This window comes from Colias eurytheme, chromosome 3, assembly GCF_061535395.1.
Source record: "Colias eurytheme isolate Ceu_HAF_F1 chromosome 3, ilColEury1 Martin Lab GWU primary, whole genome shotgun sequence".
In the NCBI taxonomy this organism is placed as follows: Eukaryota; Metazoa; Arthropoda; class Insecta; order Lepidoptera; family Pieridae; genus Colias; species Colias eurytheme.
Window position 1 is genome coordinate 2,906,636 of NC_142982.1, and position 24,620 is coordinate 2,931,255.

The window sequence follows — 24,620 nt, forward strand, 5'->3', positions numbered from 1 at the left end:
CTAAATTTAGTTCCTTTTTAAGATTAAGAAACCACAAAAATGAACCTCCTCCTTTTTTTAAGTCGGTAAAAAAGGCTTGCCTAGAATATTTGCATAGTACCTTTTTTTCTTTTCTTTGTGGACAATGGCGTATTTATTCCTTTTTTAATTGTAAAAATTAAATTATAATTAAAGGAGAATTAGATATTCAAGGATTGGATTTTTAAGAAAATTGCCGAAATTTTAAATAAATGGGGCTCTGAAAAAGTAAAGAAATAAAAACGATCACACATTACTTAAATTTTATTTCGCCAAAAAACTAATACGTAGAAAATTAATGAACACATAGGTTCTTTTTATTACAATGATAACAATTGCTTTTTCATTTTTAAAATAATTATCGAATCATGATTAAAAAAAAACATTTTTAAATGTTTAAAATGAAGTAAGATCATCAGATATAATTGTGTCGGTTATCCAATCACTGTAAGCGTATACTCTAGTGAACACATCTGGAAGACCAGTGCCGCAAGGTCCGAGTAAGGTGACATCACGCGGTGGCGACACACCGTAAGAAATAATGCCAATGAGTTCTTCCCCAGCCATTACAGGACCTCCAGCATCCTCCTGTAAACAAGACAATTTTAATATTTACTTTATATTTGCATTTTTTTACTAGCATTCAACAGCTTAATAAAACGAGAAATGTGTAAATAAAAATAGGCGAAAGGCGTGGTTTCAAATTCTGCCTTGTGATCGAACTTTTCCTCCTAGCTCCTGTAACACGATTTCTAAAAGCAGTATGATATCTGATGTTGGAAAATGACAGCTCTTATAGGTCGTCTAGCGCCATCAGTTTCCCACACTGGAAACAATCACTACATAGTATAAAACAAAGTCGCTTTCTCTGTCCCTATGTCCCTGTGTATGCTTAAATCTTTAAAACTACGCAACGGATTTTGATGCGGTTTTTTTTAATAGATAGAGTGATTCAAGAGGAAGGTTTTAGTATATAATATATTATGTTTTATACCAAGTGGGCGAAGCCGCGGGCGGAAAGCTATTAATGTTATAAGACATCATGGTAACCCCCAGGAACTTTGAAACCTCAGCGCACGTATTAGCTACTATTAATCTGTAGTGTAAATAAAATTTTGTTCAACAATACAATATACCTGACATGCACCTACTCCTGGTGTCCCTCCTTTATCTGCGCATATTTTTTGATCAGTTATAGGATTATATATGTTGTCCTCTAATTTTCTTTGACATTCTTCCTTGGAAATCGTGTTCAAATACAGTAGTCGTAAAGTATCAGGTTTCTCCTCAGATGGCTGAAATACGACATGACACTTTACATGTACTGAAAACACATGATGAATAAAATAAAAAAAAAAACGTGTGGCACTCGGGGACTGCCGCGGTATAGCTATAACATGCTATGCCTTCAAGCTACACCTCCGCGCCCGTCGGAGTAGGGAGCGTGAGGTTTTTCGTTACGGAATTTCTGGATTCGGTCCCCGCGCTCAAGGCCCACGATAGAAGCTATGCAATAGCTTAAAAACCTTGAAATCATCTTAAAAAAATCAAAAAGGTTTCGATAAGTATAGGAATACTTATCGGTCTACCAATACTAGAAGTCATACTATTAAATACATTTTTGTCTTCGATATGTTTTAATTTTCCAAATTTTAAAGGATATTTATGTTCGCTTCGTGAAAGTATCATAAAGTGTTTAGAATTATTAATAAAATGCAGTATGAATGTATAACTGAAAGCCTCAATATGATTATCTTCTAAGAACATAATATAATCATTTTGGTTTTGAAATTTAGACTATTTTAAAACCTATAAACATCACGATAACTCACATTTACGTATCCCCAACCAGTTAATGTAACCTCCGTTCCAACGGGAGTGTCTCGGGATGCCAAGCTAATGGCAGCCACTTTAGAGTTGTAGGTAAGATCACTTTGCAGTTTGAGTAGAGCAATATCGTTAGCACGAGATGTTTCGGAAAAATCTTCGTGTGTTACAATTTTCTCCACTCGATATCTGGTGCCGCCTGATGAAAGAGAGATGGTCCCAACAAGTACTTCTATTTGGTCTGCCCCGGCACTATAGAAAATAAAGGCACAAAATTCATCAAGGAACATAATAATATGGTGCCGTAAAGCTTCGGTATGACTGGACATAGGAGGCTGATCGAGGCCAGAAGCAGATGTCAATATCCAATACTCCACGACTACATGTACTATCAATGCATGATCAATGCCTGAATACCTGAGTAACTGAAATGGGTTCTAATGTTTTCTTGGGATATTAATATCCATACTTGACACATCTGTGATCATCAGCATAAAATAGTAGCGGAAGTCTAAGCTGCTGCTTAATAAAAAATATAAGGTATACCTTTCGAAACAATGAGCAGCTGACAATATCCATTTAGGTTGGATGACAACGCCACCGCAGATGTGGGTGCTGTTCTGAATAGTCTGCACTGAAGCTTGGTATGGAAACGCGCCATCTTGTGCAACTCTACTTCCCACTAATCTAGTTTCGGGTCGACCCTCGACGGAATCATCTGCATTTTACAATTTATATTATTCCACGCCCCACAACGCGAAGTGTATGGGTGTGTTCTACTCTCGAGTCTCGACAGACCGCATTGTGTAAAGTTCACAACATAAAATTGATGAAATAATCGAAATTAGATAAGAAAGCCATTAAAAATGTATGCTACTAACTAGGAACGTCAAATTTGACTACAGACTGGTTTTTAACTTACTAATTATTTCATACTAGCTTCCACCCGAGGCTTCGCCCGCGTGGTGTTTTGATAAAAGATAGCCTGAAACCTGTAACTCTGTCTGTCTGTCTGTTACGCTTTCCCGCCTAAACCTCTCAACTGATTTTGATGAAATTTGGCACAGACAATCTTTAGACCCTGAGAAAGAATATAGGCTACCTTTTATTTAAACCATATTATCCATTTTATCACCACCACGTGGGCGAAGCCGCGGGTGGAAGCTAGTAGATTAATAAACGTAAAAAAGGTAATTTAACAAAATTCATATAAAAACATAAGACAACGTACCTTCTGCGATCCAAACAATGGAAAAAATAAACAATATAGACACAATAAACATTTTGATCGAATAGATTTGGAATGTCAAAAGTAATAAATTGTTGCTTTATATATTTTTACCACAAGTTAAGGTATTTGCATACGTTTCAGAGAACATTTTACATCTAAATTTTCTAAATAAAACTTTGTCTGTACACGGTCAGAGTTTACCTAAACAGCAGTTTATCATTTTTTACAAAAAAAATAAATAGAAAAATAATAAATAAACTTACGTGCCATTTTTACACCTTGAAAAGTACAACGCAAGTATTGTAAACAAGCCTTTTGTACAAAAAATTTTTTACATAAATAGTTTACACAGTCATATTATAAGAAGCTCGGCGCGGGCGTTGCGTTAGGCGCTCGTTGGTAGCGTTCATACAGCGCGCTTAGCACAGCTTTTTAGTATTAGTAGTAGCAATCCATTTTGGTGAATGTGTGTCCATTCTACAGGAAAACGCGCGTTCGAATGTACTACGTACACGGCTCATATATATCTCGAAGTGCGCGGCTGACGCCCTCCCAACAAGCGTTTGAACAAAAATCTCAAAGTGCGCGTTTGACGCGCGCTTGCATAATATTATGGTGTATTGTGTACACTTCAATAAAATCTGGCCTAAAAACGGCAAAGCGCGCGTTTCCAAACGCTATGTGGAACTGAAGCATTAAAAAAAATTCGATTAGTTAAGTTTTTCGCGAGTGATAGTTTTTGGTAGCTTCAATTATTTACAATATATTGTGCATCCACCTTTGAAAATCCATCACAAAATTTGACATATTATAATTGTAAAGAAGTTAAAATTTTAAATTGTTTTTAAATTGAAATTAATATTGTTTCATAATTATTATTTGCAATATCACTTACTTACGTTCCGAATCGAATAAAGGTACCCACAGATAGTTTAAGATAAGACAATTCATAAGTTCATGTCTTTACAACAAATAAATCAGACCTTGATTAAATTAAGCTTAAAAATACTGAATGAACAAAATCAACAAACACAATCTTATATATTATGTCACGGCTAAAGGTAGGTGAGAACATAAACTTAAGATTAGCCGGCTAAACTTAGGTTTATTTTCGACGAGGTGTTAATGTTAGTTTGTTCTATCTTTAGCCGGCTAAACTTAAGTGTAACCGCAGGCCCGTGGCTAAAAATGTCGGGGTGGGTAGATTTGGTTAGCGCCGGGCCGGTGGAGGGCTTGAGGGGCCCGCACAGTGCCAGAAAACACTCGCCCTGTTCCTTACATGTATTATAGTAACCAAATCTACCCACCCCGACTCAGGGCAGAAAGCTGGTGGCTAGGTTAGGTTAGGTTAGAACTCTTAAGACCCGCACGAGCCGAGCGAGCGCAGCGAGCGTGCTGCGGCAGCAGCCGGCGAAGTGCCAGAAAACACTCGCCCTGTTCCTTACATGTATTATAGTAACCAAATCTACCCACCCCGACATTTTTAGCCACGGGCCTGCGGTTACACTTAAGTTTAGCCGGCTAAAGATAGAACAAACTAACATTAACACCTCGTCGAAAATAAACCTAAGTTTAGCCGGCTAATCTTAAGTTTATGTTCTCACCTACCTTTAGCCGTAACATATATATAAAATTCTCGTGTCACAATGTTAGTCTGCATACTCCTCCGAAACGGGTGGACCGATTCTCATGAAATTTTCTGTGCATATCGGGTGAGTCTGAGAATCGGCCAACATCTATTTTTCATATGTACCACGGGCGAAGCCGGGGCGGGCCGCTAGTTACTTCTAATATTTTGAAAAATTACCCTAAGATACAGCAGTAAAACCTGATTTAATTTTTATTAAGTAGTTAATTTGTTATCTAAGCGTTCTAACCATCGAGTTCTAACAGACGAACGGAAAGTTTCGCAACACGAAAAAACGGAAAACTACAACTGCAAGCGTCGCCACCTTTCGACGGCAGCCATCAACGTTTTGACAACGTATGTCACTGCCCTGGAGCTTGAAGTGCAAGCTAATGAGACTCAACTACACCGCCTCGAAAACACAGTTGAATTAAGAAACATACCCAAACATGATATAACATACCCAAAAAAAAAGATGTACATCAAATTTGTGAGTCTATTTAAAAAAATGAATGTTTTAATAAAGTTTAAGTTTTAAAAAAAATTAACCTGCCATGTACATATTATAAGATGTTTTTTTGACCTGACAACGTCTTATAATTCGATAGAAATATCAAAAACCGGTAGCCACAGCAAAATTCGTCAGAAAAATATTATAATGTTATAAGACAAACGAAGCAATGCAACGATCAACAAATCAACAAAAAAATGTCACTCAAATCGACATGACGTTTCGAGCTATAACCCAACCATATTAAAATGCGTTTCTGTTCTAGGAAATTAGTTTAAAATGAAGGCCTACATGATTTATACGCATAGTCATGTAAAGTTTACTTTGAGACCAAAGTCATGATTATCGACTCCTTACGGCGTTTGTCCACTACAAGGAATTTTACGGTCCGGTATGGCACGCCATCAATCTATATACTAGCTTGTGCACTGTACGTAATTTTACTGTCCGACATTTTACTTTTCCCTATTCCGGATGGTTTTTTGAGTTTACGAGTCGCTGTAGGTATAATTGTTTTCGAGTGCCCACTTGCTTGGATTTTACTCTTTTTATTGCATATGCCAATTGAAAGCAAGCTCTTGTTTTACTTCCTTTTAGCTGGCAATGTGATTTGAAAAGTCAGTATTGTTATTTTTATATACATTGACCTATAATTATTATCTAAGTAAGTGTTGGTAAGTTAAAGTTCAAGTGGGAATAGCTTTAGCTCCTCGTCACCGATTAAAATAAATAAGTGAAACACGCATTTTAAATCTCTTACGGAACTTTACTTTTTATAGAATAATATATCTTACGAAGTAATATAATATTTCATCTTTTACATATATTTTTTACTCGTTTCTTGTAAAATGCAAAAAAAATATGATAGCATTCTACCGCCAAACTTCCTTGAACTGTACCGCACTGATCCGAGTAAAGACGGACAGGTGCACAAGCCAATTCATCGGATTTTTCATGCCAAACCGGACCGTAAAAAATCGGAATGCCGGACAGTAAAATTCCTTGTAGTGCACAAGCGCCCTTAGGGCGTTTGTCCACTACAAGGAATTTTACGGTCCGGCATTCCGATTTTTTACGGTCCGGTATGGCACGCAATTAATCTAAATACTAGCTTGTGCACTATACGTAATTTTACTGTCCGACATTTTACTTTTCCCTATTACGGATGGTTTTTTGAGTTTACGAGTCGCTGTAGGTATAATTGTTTTCGAGTGCCCACTTGCTTGGTTTTATCTACACTAATATTATAAAGAGGAATACTTTGTTTGTTTGTTTGATTGTAATGAATAGGCTCATAAACTACTGGACCGATTTTAAAAATTCTTTCACCATTCGAAAGCTACATTATCCACGAGTAACATAGGCTAGGTTTTATCCCGGAAATCCCACGGGAACGGGAACTATGCGGGTTTTTCTTTGAAAAAGCGGGCGAAGCCGCAGGCGGAAAGCTAGTATTGTATATGCCAATTGAAAGCAAGCTCTTGTTTTACTTTCTTTTAGTTGGCAATGAGATTTGAGAAGTCGGTATTGTTATTTTATATACATTGACCAAGCATTGACCTATAATTATTATCTAAGTAAGTGTTGGTAAGTTAAAGTTCAAGTGGGAATAGATTTAGCTCCTCGTCACCGATTAAAATAAATAAATGAAACACGCATTTTAAATCTCTTACGGAACTTTACTTTTTATTATAACGAAGTAATATAATATTTCACCTTCTATATTTTTACTCGTTTCTTGTAAAATGCGAAAACAATCATTTATGATAGCATTATACCGCCATACTTCCTTGAACTGTACCGCACTGATCCGAGTAAAGACGGACAGGTGCACAAGCAATTCATCGGTTTTTTCATGCCACACCGGACCATAAAAAATCGGAATGCCGGACAGTAAAATTCCTTGTAGTGCACAAGCGCCCTTAACCTTTACTAAGTATAGTTTTCGGAAAGTAAAGATGAGCTTGACACGACTAAGAAATATATTTTTCTGTGAAAGTAGATCTTTCCATCAAAGTAAAGTTAAAGTGCGATCTGTGAATCTCGGCCTTACAGTCTAAACTGAAGCTGCGTTAACGTTATAGTTACCCTAGCTGATTTTTACCCTAGCTCAGAGCAACGTATTTCTTACGGTGTACCCCAAGGTCGCATTCTCGGCCCTAGCATTTTCCTATGCATCAAAAATAGGACAATATTATCCTATACGGTATGCCTTTACTTATCTCTTTGCATATTTGCGGTTTTGATTCCGCCAGTGAGTGACTGAATAATAACTAACTTACCCTAAATGTTACAAAAAGATAACCAATAGAGTTTAACTACTACTTAGTCAAATTAAAACTTATTGTTCTTAAAAAATTCACGTCATTAAAGTACATACTCAGGCTGCCAATTGCCATACATGCTACGGCACACACCTGACAGGTGCACCCTGTGGGTGCACCTGTACCAGTAAACTTGCGTAGGTATAAGCCGCGCAGATATAGAATAGATCTGAAGATGGCGGCCGCTCGCATGCGGTCTCGCTCATTTCTATTGCTGTCTGTACTCACACCTAGAAGCTTATATCTAATACACTGGAGATTGCACTATGAACATTAACTTGTAACAAGAAAATATGACGTTGAATGACGCCTGTATGTCATTTTATCCCTTTCACACCTAACTTGGCAAGTGGCAACAGATTCACACAGTAAGTACTGCAAAAAAATCAAACTACATGACGCACTCCGAGTTATAGTTGTTTTCATTGATATTGTTGTTTTTGTTGTGTTTGATTGTTATTTCATATTTGTTTGCGTTACATTTGATAGTTATATATTTATTCTCTTTAAGTTTTTGTAACGAATTTTAAAAACAAATAAATGAAGCAAAATATCGATGTTAGAGAACTTTTTTTTAATGCTATAGGATAGCAAACGAGCAGACGCGTCGCCTGGTGTTGCTTTCGTGTTTCATAAATATTCTTAAGAGGGCGTATAAAGCCAGATAATTCTACGATTAAGCCCCGCACATTACGCGCCATGCCGCGCGCCCTCACAATACCCTCATACACCCGGCTCATCCAACGTACGTAAAGTTCATCGCACGCTAAATTATACACAATATTCTTCGCTCGTTCAACGCGTATTTTCGGTAGTTAGTAGGTATGTTGTCTAAAATAATTGTATAAAACAGTGAAGTTGAAATCATCACAAATTATGTAATATGTCTTTTTATTATTATTTGTTTATAATTATTAATGATAATTTATACATATTATAAAACAGTAAAAAAACTGTCTGTATGTAATATATAAAAAAAAAACAATATTAGGGAAACAGTATAGAGCACGAATCCGTAAAAAAGTCTGTCGAAATAGCGAGTATAGATACTATTTTTAAATAAACATACGCAGTCGACGACACACATTCCTCCAGAAATTTATTTTGATTAATTTGGTTATAGTCCATTGAATGAGTCCCTCCAAGGGGGATCTAGAGTGCGTGAGTTAGTAACGTAAGATGTTTCTTCGGAAACATGTCAAGAGTCCCTAGGTAATAAACATACTAAAACCCCGGGCCACTAGGAGGAGCCCCGGAGTGGGGGGAGGGGGGAAATGGGTCCATTTTTTCATTTTTCGCTTAAATCTCAAAAACGGTACATGTTAGAGAAAAACTTTCATGGAAAAATTGAAAGGCCATAAAATTATCTACAAGTTGTACCTGAATCATTTTTTCCTATATCCTACCGTTTCTGAGTTATACGCAGTAAAACATGATTTTGGCTCAAACAATTTCAACATCAATCGATCAAAAAATATTTCTTTCTTCCAAAAAACTCAAATGTGCAACTTGTGACCAGTACTGATAGATTGCTCTTAATTAGTTTTATAATTGGTAAAATAAACACATTCCTCCATGGAAGCCTTTAGGAGGAATCGATTGTCAAAATATTATATTAGGGCAGTTTGAGTTACTGAACTTGAATTAAGAGCAATCTATCAGTACCGGTCACAAGTGGCACTTTTGAGTTTTTTGGAAGAAAGAAATATTTTTTGATCGATTGATGTGGAAATTGTTTGAGCCAAAATCATGTTTTACTGCGTATAACTCAGAAACGGTAGGATATAGGAAAAAATGATTCAGGTACAACTTGTAGATAATTTTATGGCCTTTCAACTTTTCCTTGAAAGTTTTTCTCTAACATGTACCGTTTTTGAGATTTAAGCGAAAAATGAAAAAATGGACCCATTTTCCCCCTCCCCCCACTCCGGGGCTCCTCCTAGTGGCCCGGGGTTTTAGTATGTTTATTACCTAGGGACTCTTGACATGTTTCCGAAGAAACATCTTACGTTACTAACTCACGCACTCTAGAACTTTTTATTCAATGGACTATTAGATTGTACGACATTTTTCGACTCAGCAATTATTCTAAAAATAAAATCATTCTTATAAATGTGTAGCTGGGCTCTTATGGGTCTATATCAGATGTTCCAGATCTTTGATTTTTTTTAATCAACAGAAATTTTCCATCAGACGCAACAATTTTTGTTGACGTCACTCCTATAAATGTTAGGGTGTGATCTCAGGGTCCCTCATCATACATTCTAGATCTTCGAATTTGTATATTTATATTGCCCAGATAATACCTACACAACAAAATAACTTTCATTCAAAGCCGTCCAATAGTTCCGGAGATTGGCGTGTACAAACAAACAGACACATAGAGTTTTTTTAGGATTTACGGGAACAAACCTATCCAATGTCCTTTCTCAGGTCTCAAGCTATCTCTGTATCAAAGTTAGATCTTAGAGAGCCAGACATACATACAGACAAACAGACAAAAATTCTATAAACTATGTACCTATATTTTTGGCTCCTATATCGATTGAAAATCACGCCCCAAGTAGGTATCCGTAAAAAAATTCAATGTACAGTTTTGACTTTCGTACAATTTTTTTTTATACCTATGTGATTGTAATATTATTATCTAATACAGATTGTAAATATATATAAAGTGTAGTTACTATTCACAACTTGTATTGGTTATTTACTGGAGCAAACATAGGAATCTACCTATAGTAATACTATAATATATACATATATATAATAATAATAATATTATAAAACATTCCCGATTTGATTGATTGCATTTGCAAGGCGACCGTAGGAATTAGGTACCTACATAACTAAGTATAAAAAGTGTCTTTGTAAATTGTAGGTACCCACTATGAATGTAGGTATCTATAAATATCGTCGCATGAATACTCAACTCGCGGAAACGAATTTACAGAATTTACACAAATAATAATATCCAAACTCGCCTGGATAAACTTTCTCAAATGAATCTATAGTTTAGGTGGTCTGTTGCGGTTCTGCATCAGGTGTTTACAACAAAATAACTTTCATTCAAATCCGTCCAGTAGTTCCGGAGATTAGCGTGTACAAACAAACAGACAAACACAGACAGTTTTTTTTATTTACGGGATAAAACTCATCCTATGACCTTTCTCAGGTCTCAAGCTATATCTGCACCAAAATTAGAGCCCAGACATACATACAGACAGACATACAAAAATTCTAAAAACTATATTTATGTATAGATATGTACTACATATTACTATGTAATACAGATTATGAATATATTATATATATACATATACATATGTATATTATAAAAAAATACCTATTCAATGTAAGTACAGTTTTGACTTTCGTACGAATTTGTTATACCTATGTATAGATGTTATGTATGATTATCTAATACAGATTGTAAATATAATATATATGTACTATTCACAACCGGTTTACATATTATTGATATTATTATTTACTGGAGCGAACATAGGATCTGCCTATAGTAATAATCTTATATATAAAATTCTCGTGTCACAATGTTAGTCTGCATACTCCTCCGAAACGGGTGGACCGATTCTCATGAAATTTTCTGTGCATATCGGGTAAATCTGAGAATCGGCCAACATCTATTTTTCATATGTACCACGGGCGAAGCCGGGGCGGACCGCTAGTAATAATATAAATCTTTCTTGACTTGATTGATTGCACCGCGACTGTAAGAATTAGGTACCACTATGAATTTTATTTACCTATCTATAGCTGTTGCTGCTGCTATCGCGTCAATACTCAGCCCGCGGAAATTATTTTACAGAAACTAAACTTTCTCAAATAGGTAAATCAAGACTTATCTTTTTATATTATAATTATTATTTATTAATATTATAACAATACTATTATAACTTATTTTCGACATTTAGTTATCTTTTCAATTTGAATCTTCTTTAGTTCTCGTTTCTTAAGTCTTTTCATTTTGTTGTTTACCATTTTCAACAAATCAATATTCGGCGTAATTATAAAACACGGCGCAGCAATTTTAGCGTGGTCTACTCGTCTCAACGGAGCGATAGCGTCTGATGTATGAAATAGAATTATGTTTTAGCTCCCGGAACGTGCGATGGAAGATGATTTCTTGCGTAATTAAAAATATAGTAAGCGCCAAAAGTGTTTTATCGTGATTAAAGCAAAACTAAAAGTAATTACACAAAATGCTCTGACAAATATATTGCAAATGTTTTAATATAATTGTTTATGAAAAAAAAATCATAATAAGTATTACCATGTCCAGTAAAAAACGTAAAAGTGTGAAATTTAGAGGTAACTTCGTGAATTTTTTCTATCGAGTCAATTTCAATATTTTATGTTTTTGATCTGACAATATAATCGAAAATATCATCAAGTTTTACATATATTTTATTTTTTATATTTGGTCTTGAATATTACACGTATCAACTAAAAGTTGATTGGTGATTTGACTTTATACGCGCCCTTAAGGGAATAGGGAAGCGTGAGGATATAATTTGGTCTCATTGTTGTTTATAAAATCCATGTATTTAAAAGATCATTTTAATTTTGCAAAAAAGCACGAATTACATCAAAATAATCGTCACAATTAATGATTGATTCTATTTTCGTAAAACAAAATTTAATTCGATTTTCTCTTTAACTTAATTAGATTTCTTTTAAAATTATAAAATACACTAAAAGAAAAGTTTTCAATGTAATTATTCAAATTAGATTTGTCAATTTTTCATATTATCTGATATCCAATCCAAGTAAGCGTACACATTTGTGAAAATGTATGGATGTATATTGCCTCTGAATCGATCCAGCAAGGCGCAAGAAATTATACCGACAACTTCATCATTAGCCGCCAAAGGACCTCCAGCTTCAACCTGTAAAATATTTTTTTTCAAACTTCCAGTTGAGATATAGACTAAGTCAAGTAGGTACCCAATCACAGATCTAGCACTAGTAGATATGCAATGCTATGGTGAAACGAGATAGATAGCTACGCTTTCACTATGTGAGTGAAGGGGATGTAGATACGTTTTTTTTGTCCTTATCTGCGTGGCCACTTTTTAGATGGCCCAATGTCAAATCTGGGCCAAACAAACAAAGCAGATCTGATATTTAATTAGTTTTCTTGTGTCTACTGTTCTTTTTGGTGATAAATACATTTGGAAGTTAATTATAAAAGTGTTCTGAATGTCCTACGTGTACTGAGTGTTTATAATTATGGGTGGTTGCAGCGTATTAGGCTATAACAGCCGCACGGAAACAAACGCCGATGGAATTTCGTTTCATTCGTAAGTAAACAATTAAATATAGATACATAATATCAGAATCATTTTATTTGACTGTTTCCTATCAACTGATCATTCTTATTGTTAATATTTCGTGGTAGTTTTAGGTTTTAAGTGTAAGATAACCTCAATCACAATGTTGCCTGGAAATGGGAAAAAAAGTCCACAAAATTGCAAAAAAATGTTTGTCCAATAGTTTTCCAACGTATTCTGGCATTCGTAAAATATGGATTGATGCTAGTCGGTAAAATTGGGTACCATCTAAAAAGCGAGAATATGTTCAAAGAATTTTAACGCAATTTTTTTGTTTGCAAACCTAAATTATCTCTCCTTCAGTCAAATGCTACGCCAACAATAAGCATGAATGTAATTACTTATCTACATTTTAAGAAGTTGATTTTAAATCACAATCAAATTCCATTGTTAGATTTCCCTATAACCCTAAGATAGATTATTTTCATATGCGTTTATTAAACTTTGTTACATATTAAATTGCTTTTAACATTAACTCTCTAGTAAAATAAAAGTAAAATATAAATCTAAGAATTTATATTTTTTTAGTTTGAATCTGTGCAGTCAGTATCGGCAACACAAAATGATGATCCAAATTCCAATACCATCAACGAGCTATAGAGGAGTTAAAAGGAATAGACAGAAATCAAATGATTAAAATGTGTCCCCAGGTGCTAAAACTCGAAAACTGGTTTGTACTAAAAATACATCTTAATTAATAAAAATAACAAGTTATTTGGTAATACATACTTAATAATGGATAAAAAATTATAACCGGAGTAAATTAATCATTAATTCCATTTTATTTGCCATTAATTGTTAGCATTTCTCTTTAAAAAATGTTTTTATTTCTAAAAGCAGAGTTGTTTTGATGCCATAGTTTCAAATTTAATATATTGAAGTATTTTTATTTCTAATTATTTGCTATATATGTATATTAATGTTATACTTTGATACCAATATATTGGTATTAAAATAATTAATACAATGGCCTTGACACAAAAAATATTTTATATTATAAAATTTATTTTTTCAGTTGCAGAAGCAAAAACAGATATCAGCTAATCGTCTTAAGAAATTGCTTGTTAAATGCTTATAAATATGGAAGAAACAGAAGTTCTCCGCAGCATCGAAAACGGAAATAAATATTTTCTAAAACTCAAGGAAACGATATTCAAGCCAATTACGCAACTTTTCCTTATATCTAAATTTCATAAGCCCAAAAGCGTACGTTTACGTACGAAAAACATTCGACATCGGGCTATGTAGATTTTGTACCTACTTGATTTTTATGTTCCAATATTTGTAATCGGCCCTTAGCACAGAAATTTATACATGTGTAAAATAACCTATGATAATAAAACACATTGAAACTGTATCTGAATTTAATATTCCTTTATTTGTGGTCTTCCCTTCTCGAATGTATATTATGTTTATAAAAACTACAAAGGTAAATTTTCATTAAAAATACGTCCTCAAATTCACCTAATATTATTTATTTATTACACTGAATTGTAATAAATAATTAATGTTAGAGTGAATTTGAGGACGTATTTTTAATGAAAATTTTCCCTAAAATGTAGGAATGTTTATAAAATGGCAACACTCGAAGATAGAGCGAAATGCACTGAGGTGGCCACGCATGTTCGGAATCTAGTAGTGCTAGATCTGTGTACCCAATTATCCAATCAATGTCAATAAAGTAACTTATTACCCAAGAATTATTTTACTCCTATTACGCTTGATAATTCAGTCGACTTTAGAAATGTCAGCTAATTCGTACTTTACTTGTTTGTAAAGTTTCTAAAGTAAAAAAAAAACATATTTATCACCTGACATACACCCCTTTGCTCATTCCTTTCTCCGCATAGTTGTCTTTCAGTTATAGAAAAGTACGTGTACCCCCCTTTTTCTTTTCTACATTGATCCAAAGAAATTGTATCTAAATATGCCACTTGTAAATCATCGCGGTTCCTCGGATTGCTCTGAAAAAGGAAAATTTTACTTTAGAAGTGTTTCTTTGTTGAGTCTAACAAATGATCAAAACATATGATATCAATACCTCAGATGTAATCATAACCGTGTTCGTTAAATGATTTAATGATTCCTTAAAAACACTTATATCTAAACATTTCATTGCAATGAGTGTACCGATACCAGAAGTCATGATAACATTACCCTGTACAATAAAAGAAACAACAGAAAGACAGCCGAAAACATTTTGGATGTTTTACGTCTCGGTTATGAAAGAGAATATACAAGTGTTTGAATACAGTGTATAAAACTAAAACTTTAAGCAAAAATAATTCTCCGAAATAAATTTATCTGTTTTGATCATGGTGTTAAAGCTATGTAATCACGGTGTTCAAAATCGAGACTATTTTATATATTGGAGACATCTTAAAAAAGGTAACTTACGGAGTAGCTTCCCCAGCCAGTTAATGTACAATTCGTTCCAGGTGGAGTATCCATCGATGCTAGATCAATGGGAGCCACATTGGAGTTTAATATCAACTCACTCGCCAGCTTGACAAGAGCAATATTATTGTCTAAAGAGGTTTCATTAAAATTCTCGTGGATTATAATTTTTTCCACTGGATATAAAGTGGCTCTTGAAAGATTGATGCTTCCAACACCCACTGCTATTTCTTTACTGCTACTCCGGGAGCTATAGAAAATAGAAAGACAAAAATATGTAATGTATGTAATTATTTACTCAAAATGATGTGACATTTCGCATAATTTTTCACAGATTCATTAATCTACCATTCGAGGGCGGGGCTATTTACTTTTTTAAGAAAAAAGGTATGAAATATACTTTTCTATACTATCTATCCCAGAAGCCACAAATGGGTTTGGGATATTGTTTACTGAAATTCTAACCAAGATTTTGACATTTTATGAGTGTTTTTGATGAATAAATAAATATCAACATTGATACTTGACGCTATAACTTTAAAGAGCACAAAATTGTAGCGAAAGTCGAAGATAATTTACAAGATTATTATCTAAAATATACCTATCGAAACAAAAAGCAGCTGTTAATATCCATTCAGTTGAGATGATGGTGCCGCTACAGAAGTAAAATGCAGGTGCTGTTATTCTCTGCAGTGACGCTTGGTAGGGATACGCTCCATCTTCCGCAGTTTTTCGTATTAGAGCTTAATAAAAGCCAAAAGATATATCTGTTACTATATTCCACGAATAAAGCGCGTCACACACGGTGAAGATACTATAATATTTTATCTTAAGATACTGTTATATTTTATATCACAGTATCTTAACGCATCCGGTATCAGCGTTCGGACCATCATTTTTCTTTTTGTCATTGCGTACTAAGACTCCTGTAGAACCGCCATCCTGTTACAAATGACGCGAAATTTTGTGGGTACAAACAGTATCTTAAGATAAAATATTATAGTATCTTCACCGTGTGTGACGCGCTTTAGGATGAAGGAGGAGGAAACAGTCTATGGAATTATACTTTGAGCAATACTCGACGATACAATCAAAAATTCTATCGTTGATACATTTTGTTAGAGCGGGCAACCAAGCTGCTCAACACGTAAAATATTATAACACACCCTGTCCGAAAATCGGTTACTTTATATAATAACTAGTGGTCCGCCCCGGCTTCGCCCGTGGTACATATTTCGCAATAAAAGGTAGCCTATGTCCTTTCTCGGGTATCAAAATATATCCATACCAAAGTTCATGCAAATTGGTTCAGTAGTTTAGGCGTGATTGAGTAACAGACAGACAGACAGAGTTACTTTCGCATTTATAATATTAGTATGGATTAAACTTTATATTCTTAGAAACCGATATATAGAACCAAAATCTATTCGTTTATAGTCAAATCATTCAGAAACGATGTTAAGTATAGGTACATAATATCCATTCATATAATACTTCTACCATACCATACAGGGTTACTTGTAAAGCACCAGCAACCTCTCAGGACAAGATAGCTAACATCATAAGTAGCAACATTTGTTCTACGACTTTTGGCATAACGCAATACATTATTTTTAAATGATTTTTTTAAAGTTTTTATTGTACTCTCCTAACATTTGTAAGTCTATGTTCTATTCATCGAAAGGACGACGCGACGCCTTCTTTCCCCTCTCGTTCGCTTCTTGTTTACGTAATTTTTGGGATGCGCGTAGAGTTTATAATATTCAAACGGAAAATTAAATGAATATTTTATATTTATTTTTGTATGAAAATAAAATCTAACAAATTATCAAAAGTCGTACTTATGAAGTTATGATGTTAGCTATCTTGTCCTGCGAGGTTGCTGGTGTTTTACAAGTAACCCTGTATAATACTTCTCTAACAAAAATAGGTCGACCCCTTTAAGTGAAACTTCTTTATCGGGGTTGGAAAAAAATTTAGTGTAACATTTTTTCGTTACGCGTGACATTTTTTCGTTACGCGCCATCTTGTTCTTATCCCTACCACGCGTGATTCGACGTATTTCTGTCAAGTTGCATATAGTAAATTATTTTTTGAAAAATAAGGTCATAAAGAAGTTTCACTTCTTACGTGTGTAAGTTCTACACTAGTACACGCACACATTTTTTTTATTATTATTTATTACATAGACTTACCGTCTGCAGCCCAAGCAATAGAAAGAAAGAGCAGTATGGATAGTTTAAACATATTTTTGAATGTCGTTAATTATCAAACGGTGGTTCAATATATATATAATTATTGTAAGTTAAGGTAGTTACATACGATTCAAATTCAACGTTATAATATGTATGATTTTTACTGGATTAAAAAAAACATTAATTATCTTCTCCTTATGAAACTTCTTTAACAGGGTTGGAAAAAAATCTAGTGTAACATTTTTTCGTTTCGCGTGACATTTTTCCGTTACGCGCCATATTTTTTTATTTATAATTAACTAGTAATTTTTATTAATCTGTAACTATAATATATATATTCTGTTTACGTATTTAATTATACTTGTATGAACTCATAAGGGAATATGCACTGTTTTCTGAGACACAGGTAATAACCTAGTTCAGAAGGCAGAACAAAATTATGAACTGAATATGTAAAATTTGCTAATAAATATTATTTTTTTTTATTATTTTTTATCCCTACCACGCGTGATTCAACGTATTTTTAGATAGTTCTATGTGTAAATAAATAAATAAATAAATAAATAAATAAAAATTTCTGTAAAGTTGCACATATTTTTTTTTTAATAAGGTCATAAAGATGTTTCATTTCTTACGTGTGTACACTAGTACACGCACACTTTTTTTAAAGTATAATTACCGATTCCAATGAGAATGGATCCTTTGAATATCAAGTTTTGAACAGATTATCAGAACTAGACGAAACTTAAAATTTACACTTTTTCAAATATTATGTCCTCACCTTTAAAATATATATTGCGCAATTAACATATAAATAGAATAGAAACAATTTAGTTATCTCATTAATTAATTTCTATTTTAAAATGAGTACTTGAATATGAGTATATACCTTAGGTATTTACTTACAATATGTTTTCGGAGATTTTTTTCATGTATATGTTGTTTTTACAATTTAAAACTTCACAATTATTATAAACTAGCTTTCCGCCCGCGGCTTCGTCCGCATTTTCTAAGAAAAACCCGCATAATTCCCATTCCCGTGGGATTTCCGGGATAAAACCTATCCTATGTGTTAATCCAAGTTACCTTCTATATGTGTGCTAAATTTCAATTTTCATTGTAATCGGTTCAGTGGTATTTCCCGCGATTAGCGCGTTCAAACAAACAAACTCTTCAGCTTTATAATATTAGTATAGCTTAATCAGCCATTATAAAATTCAGGTGCAGAAATAATAAAACACAGCTTTCGGAAAATGACAACTATAATATTTTGTTTACTTTTACAATCATTGCTAAAAAAGCAAAAAAAGAAAACTAATCAATGTATTGTTATTTACTAAGAATTAATTTTATTTGATATCCAATCCAGGTAGGCGAACACTTTCGTGAAAATGTATGGATATTCTCTGGATCTGTATATGTCGCGTCCAGAGCAAGATATTATACCAACAACTTCATTATTAACCGCCAAAGGACCTCCAGCCTCAATCTGTAAACATAATTTTTTTAACAATAAGGCTTACAGTAAAGAAGTCCACGAAGTTAATTATGTTATTCATAGCTTGAATGGTGTCAAGGGACACCCGGATGGAACGAAGTCCTATGAAAGAGAGAGAGAGAGACAGACAGAGAAACACGCGCACGCCGCACGGCTTACAACAATAGTACAAAAAAAGTGTCTTTAAAAGTTTTGGTTTTTATATTTTTCGTCAATCTCCTTTTCGCAACGCGCTATAAAGAACTTCGTTCCAAAAAAATTGAAGTGGACTTGAGAGCTTTTAGTTTATTCTTGCTTTTCTAGGCTTTACTGTAAACAAATTAATCACCTGACATGCTCCGAACGGTTCATCCCTTTCTCCGGATAGTTGTCTTTCAGCTACATCAGTGTTCACGTACCCCATTCGGAAACATCTTCGACAATCACTTTGGTTGATTGTATTTAAAAATGTCACTTTTAAATTATAAGGGTTCCTTGGATTGCTCTGAAAAATGAAAATTTCACTTTATAAGTATGTGCTATAAAATGATAAAATCGCAGGAAATTCATATAATTTGATTCTGCTAGCTGCAATTATCCATACTAATATTATAAATGCGAAAGTAACTCTGTCTGTCTGTCTGTTACTCAATCACGCCTTAACTACTGAACCAATTTGCATGAAATTTGGTATAGAGATATTTTGATACCCGAGAAAGGACATAGGCTACTTTTTATCCCGGGAAATAGGATAGGTTTTATCCCGGAAATCCCACGGGAACGGGAACTATGCGGGTTTTTCTTTGACTGCGCGGGTGAAGCTGCGGGTGGAAAGCTAGTAACCTATAATTTGATTCCTTAATTAAAATATAGCCCTATTCGAATGTTTCACTGAAACCAATGAACTGATTGATTTTTAAAGCAAAAAGGTTCATTATACATTATACATATACCTCTGGTTTAATCTCTCGCACAAAATAAGGCCATGAAAATTTTAATCCGTTTCAATCCTGGCCTTTAACTACACTCATGCAAATTGTAAACGTGGTTTTGAAATTGAGACCATTTTAAACCTCTAGAGATATAATATCTTGAAATAGGCAACTTACGATGTACGGTCCCCATCCAGTTAATGTACAATTCGTTCCAGGTGGAGTATCCATCGATGCTAGATCAATGGGAGCCACATTGGAGTTTAATATCAAATCACTCGCCAGCTTGACAAGAGCAATATTATTGTCTAAATATATTTCATCATAATTTTCGTGGATTATAATTTGTTCCACTGAATAAAAAGTAGCTGCTCGAAGAGAGATGCTTCCAACACCCACTGTTATGTCATTTATGCCTGTTCGGAAGCTGTAAAAAATAGAAAGGCAAAAATATGGATTGTAAACTGTAAATATAATGGATGTAAATATAATGGATAATTGTAAAAATATGGATGAATATACCCCAGACGCGACAAATGGGCTTGGGATGCTATTTACTTTTTCTGGAATAGGACCTTAATATACTGTCACGCTAATAAAGTTATTTAAATTTTTTAATGTTTTTGTAAAAACAAAAAAAATTATATATGTACTAGACTCTAAAGAACATAAAATTGTAGCGAAAGTCTAAGCTACTTCATAAAATTGTATAAAATATACCGGTCGAAACAATTAGCAGCTGTTAATATCCATTTAGATGAGATGATGGTGCCGCTACAGAAGTAATACGCAGGTGCTTCTTTTCTCTGCAGTGACGCTTGGTAGGGGTACTCTCCATCCTTTGTGTCTAGCCGCATAGCAGCTATATAAAACCCATAAGATATCTGTTACAACTTTGATATTCTACGAATCAGGATAAAGGAAGATGAAATCTATATTTTTTTTTGAAGTCGGTTAAAAATGAATCCCTATTTCCCTTGGTCACGGCATCACGCGTGAAGTTCTAAACCGATTTCGATTATTCTTATTTTGATGTGTTCGTTTTTGTCAGGAGAAGGATGTTATGTAAAAAAATTCAAGAAATTTGTACAAAAAATTAAGAAAATTCGAAAATATAACAGCCATAAACATCACGGGTTTGACAATTTTTGCGAAGACAGGACAACGACGTCTGCTGGGTCAACTAGTAACATATGAAATTCCGCATTGATCCTTTGATTCGATCGATTTTTTATTAAGGGTGAGCAACCGAGCTGGTGGTTCGTCCTGAATTTTCATTATTTTGCCGAACTATTGCCCGCTTTTAAGAGGGGATAAGGAAGTATGGAATAAAATTTGAAAGTTTATTTTTCTTTAAAGGATATCTAAAAATATAGGTATTAATATGATACACCGGATAAACATATTCCCAAAATAATAAAGGTACAATTTCGAGGGTGAGATCAACAGGCAGCATTTGGAAGACTCCATCGTGTCTTCGCGAATATTATAATATATCGCGAATATAATAACATAATTAGTGCGTATCAGTCATAGCTTATGGAGTCGGGACGTGTAGAGAGCTTTGCTGGTTATTGATTGGAAGGAACAAATCCGGAACGAAGTAATTTGTCAGAGAAAGACAATAATCGACGAAGCTTAACAAAATAGTACGCTGAAGAAACAGTGTGCCGGTCATAATATGTGCCCCAGATCGGACAACTAACCTATATCCAACTGTGGACCACTATCGGTTAAAATTAATATTGATAACGATGAAGATTAGGTTAAAGTTTTACTAAAGCAATGGATATCATATAAAAAGATAAACTTGAGTACTTACCATCTGCAGCCCAAGCAATTGAAAGAAATATCAATATGGAAAGTTTAAACATATTGTTGACTGTTGAAAATTATCAAACGCTTGTCTATTTTATATGAAATTATTTTAAGCTAAGGTAGTTACATACGATCCACTATGTAGATTTTTTACGAGTTTTTTACTGTCAGAGAATAAACGGAATAAAAATACAAAAAATTGAAATCTATCTTCTTCTTATCTTCTCATATATATTATATAAATCGTACTAAAATTATTATATTTAGTACCTTGCTTACAATTAGTAAAAATAGGTAATTATATACTCACTATGTATAATAATTATATATCACACTAGCTGCGCTTCGCAGTTTCACCCGCGTGGCTCCGCTCCTGTTGGTCTTAGCGTGATAATAATATAATATAGCATAGTTATATAGCCTTCCTCGATAAATAACACCGAAAGAATTTTTCAAATTGGACCAATAGTTCCTGTGATTAGCGCGTTCAAACAAACAAACTCTTCAGTTTTATAATATTACTAGCTTACCGCCCGCGGCTTCGCCCGCTTTGTCTAAAACGTAATTAATAATATACTAAAACCTTCCTCTTGAATCACTTTATCTATTAAAAAAAAAGACGGGTTGCACTCCGGGAGTGCCGGCAGAAGTGAAAACTTGATTATTAACGTTGAGCATGTTTGATATCCATCCGTCTTACGCTTTTTCGATCAGGCCACGTGTCCTGACGCGAGTTTAAGATTTATACCCAACGCCGCTAAAGAAGTTTTCACTTCAAAAACCGCATCAAAATCCTTTGCGTAGTTTTAAAGATTTAAGCATAGAAAGGGACATAGGGACAGAGAAAGCGACTTTGTTTAATAATATGTAGTGAAGTATAGATTTAATGTTTTTCTAAGTAGTGTGAGGAAAAATCGTTCAAATAAAAATATTAATAAAATGTGTGTCCTCACCCTTAAAACAACTATTGCGTAATTGGTAAATAATCATAAAATAGTTACTATTTTTTTTTTTTTGTTATTAATTGCTTATTTAAATATAATTATTATGGAATGAACGCTTAAAAACCCCTTGTTGTTGCCAACACATTGCACGCAATTTAAAACTAAACAATTATAAATTAAGAGCGTACAGGCCAGCTTATCACTGCTAGATAATCTCTACCAGGCATCCAAGTATATGGGGTATTCAAGTTAAGAGTGAATGCGATGCATCAGGCGAGATCATGGTCAAGCGCTTCCCTATCATAATATTATAATAAAAAGAAAAAGTAGTGGTAACATTTTCTATTGCTGAATTAAGTACGAGAGAGAGAGTATCAAAGCAAACTTTCGTTCAACAATAATTAATATAGTAAAAACTGAAAATTTAACAGGCTCTATTTTTAGCTAAACTATAAAAAAATTATAAGCTTTTGCAGCGGTAATTTTATCAAAAATTTATTTCAAAAATCAAAACACTTTTATATTTTATAGTTTATACTATTAGAACTTACAACAGAATTGTATTGTTACGCAGTTTGACTTTTTTTTTTTCAATAATAATCATTTAATATTATGTTATTGCCTTGACGCGTTTCCGTGGTAAAAGTACATTATTTTCATTATCAGATATAGGTTAGCTTATCGCTAGTTAGCTTATTGAGACGCCAAAACAAAAGATAGATAGCATTTTCTATCTTTAGGCGCGGGTCAAACACAAGCGGCGCGGGCGCGGGCGTGCCATAAGCGCACCTCTTGAATCTGTTTTGCACCACGTCCTTCTTATACATTTTGTATGAAAGAATTTTGGACAGGCGTCGAGGCGGCACGCCACGGTTGTGCCAAGGTTGCGCCGCCTTTCCAAAATTATTTCATACAAAATGCCAATAGCGCACCCGATGCACGCCGGCAGCGCGCCCGCGGCGCGCCGCACCGCTTGTATAATATGTCCCGCGCCTTAGTAGGCTCAAACCGAAGATAGATACGATATTGGGAACGGCCACTAGTCAAGTTACGTGCATCTTAATATCACGATTATGACGCGCGTCGTAGATTTGCAAGCACTTGTTTTTCGCCTTACATTACATTGTTAAGTACATTTGTTTAATATATTCTTGAATAAACTCAATGGAATTTATTTTAGTTAATTGTACCATTCACGAATAATGTTTGTTTATCTGGACGGAAATTTTGTTTTTGTCTTTTTATGTTTTCACAAGTGTGAAATAAAATACCTTTTCGAGGTTTGTTCTAAAAAATGTATTTGAGTAATTATTATCTATACTAATATTATAAAGAGGAAAGGTTTGTAATTACATATGTAAGTATGTATGTATGGTTTTCACGCATAAACTACTGGACCGATTTCAAAAATTCTTTCACCATTAGAAAGCTGCATCTTCACTGAGCAACATAGGCTATATTGCATTTAAAAAAAAATAGAGATCCTTACCAAAAATGCAATAATGTAACTATAAGGTGTAAAAAATTGCTTAATAAAAATTCTGTCATCGCGTGCGCTGCGGAATCTATTCCTTGAAGAACGAGGATGGTTCGTATGTCAAAAACGTAAACACGTAGGTACCATGGGTGAAGCCGGGGCGGACCGCTAGTGTACAATATAAAAGCAAAAGCAAGAACGACCTACTTATTTGCCATAGAGAGATAATAATGAAATAAAATTAATTTTAAGCTTTATCTTTTTTGTGTTATTTTTAAGTTGAGCTATTGCATAGCTTCTATCGCGGCCCTTGACTGCGGCGACCGAATGTAAAAATTCCGTAACGAAAAAACCTAACACCCCCACTCCAACCGGCACAACGATGCTATGCAATAGCTTTACCGCGGCAGTCCTCGAGTGCCACACGTATCTTTTTTTCTTTTTTTTTAGTTGTGTTTAAGCATATTTAGAATATAAAATAAAAATCCTAA

General features: G+C 34.1%; 3 protein-coding genes and 1 long non-coding RNA gene across 4 annotated transcripts; 1 reads left to right on the plus strand and 3 right to left on the minus strand.

Moving 5' to 3' along the window:
• Positions 1 to 384: 384 nt before the first annotated feature.
• LOC149909414 (chymotrypsin-2-like) lies at positions 385 to 3,346 on the minus strand. The gene is made up of 5 exons (XM_090120169.1): positions 3,340 to 3,346; positions 2,392 to 2,563; positions 1,851 to 2,097; positions 1,155 to 1,313; positions 385 to 606 (listed from the first exon to the last, which is right to left on the minus strand). The coding sequence occupies exons 1-5, from the start codon at positions 3,344 to 3,346 to the stop codon at positions 415 to 417; spliced, it is 777 nt and encodes a 258-aa protein (XP_089976295.1). The 3' UTR covers positions 385 to 414.
• Positions 3,347 to 12,121: 8,775 nt separating this feature from the next.
• Positions 12,122 to 17,543, minus strand: LOC149909415 (chymotrypsin-2-like). Its single transcript, XM_090119393.1, has 5 exons — positions 17,482 to 17,543; positions 15,888 to 16,029; positions 15,287 to 15,536; positions 14,701 to 14,853; positions 12,122 to 12,445 (listed from the first exon to the last, which is right to left on the minus strand). Exons 1-5 carry the CDS (start codon positions 17,531 to 17,533, stop codon positions 12,293 to 12,295), a joined length of 750 nt encoding a protein of 249 aa, XP_089975519.1. The 5' UTR covers positions 17,534 to 17,543; the 3' UTR covers positions 12,122 to 12,292.
• On the plus strand, positions 12,558 to 14,252 carry LOC149909416 (uncharacterized). The gene is made up of 3 exons (XR_016458572.1): positions 12,558 to 12,859; positions 13,418 to 13,559; positions 13,905 to 14,252. It is a non-coding gene; the product is annotated as an uncharacterized LOC149909416 (long non-coding RNA).
• A 1,204-nt stretch (positions 17,544 to 18,747) lies between the features above and the next one.
• On the minus strand, positions 18,748 to 21,912 carry LOC149909417 (anionic trypsin-2-like). The gene is made up of 5 exons (XM_090119392.1): positions 21,713 to 21,912; positions 20,611 to 20,752; positions 20,068 to 20,317; positions 19,308 to 19,463; positions 18,748 to 18,970 (listed from the first exon to the last, which is right to left on the minus strand). The coding sequence occupies exons 1-5, from the start codon at positions 21,762 to 21,764 to the stop codon at positions 18,818 to 18,820; spliced, it is 753 nt and encodes a 250-aa protein (XP_089975518.1). The 5' UTR covers positions 21,765 to 21,912; the 3' UTR covers positions 18,748 to 18,817.
• Positions 21,913 to 24,620: the final 2,708 nt, after the last annotated feature.

Coding starts and splice junctions, on each gene's coding strand:
- LOC149909417 (XM_090119392.1), bottom strand. CDS start 21,764: ATGTTTAAACTTTCCATATTGATATTTCTTTCAATTGCTTGGGCTGCA. Junction 20,318..20,610: donor GCTGCTAATTGTTTCGACCG/GTATATTTTATA, acceptor TATTTTTTACAG/CTTCCGAACAGGCATAAATG. Junction 18,971..19,307: donor AACCGTTCGGAGCATGTCAG/GTGATTAATTTG, acceptor TTATGTTTACAG/ATTGAGGCTGGAGGTCCTTT.
- LOC149909415 (XM_090119393.1), bottom strand. CDS start 17,533: ATGTTTAAACTATCCATACTGCTCTTTCTTTCTATTGCTTGGGCTGCA. Junction 15,537..15,887: donor GCTGCTTTTTGTTTCGATAG/GTATATTTTAGA, acceptor TATTTTCTATAG/CTCCCGGAGTAGCAGTAAAG. Junction 12,446..14,700: donor AGCAAAGGGGTGTATGTCAG/GTGATAAATATG, acceptor AATATTTTACAG/GTTGAAGCTGGAGGTCCTTT.
- LOC149909414 (XM_090120169.1), bottom strand. Junction 2,098..2,391: donor GCTGCTCATTGTTTCGAAAG/GTATACCTTATA, acceptor TATTTTCTATAG/TGCCGGGGCAGACCAAATAG. Junction 1,314..1,850: donor CTGGTTGGGGATACGTAAAT/GTGAGTTATCGT, acceptor GTCGTATTTCAG/CCATCTGAGGAGAAACCTGA.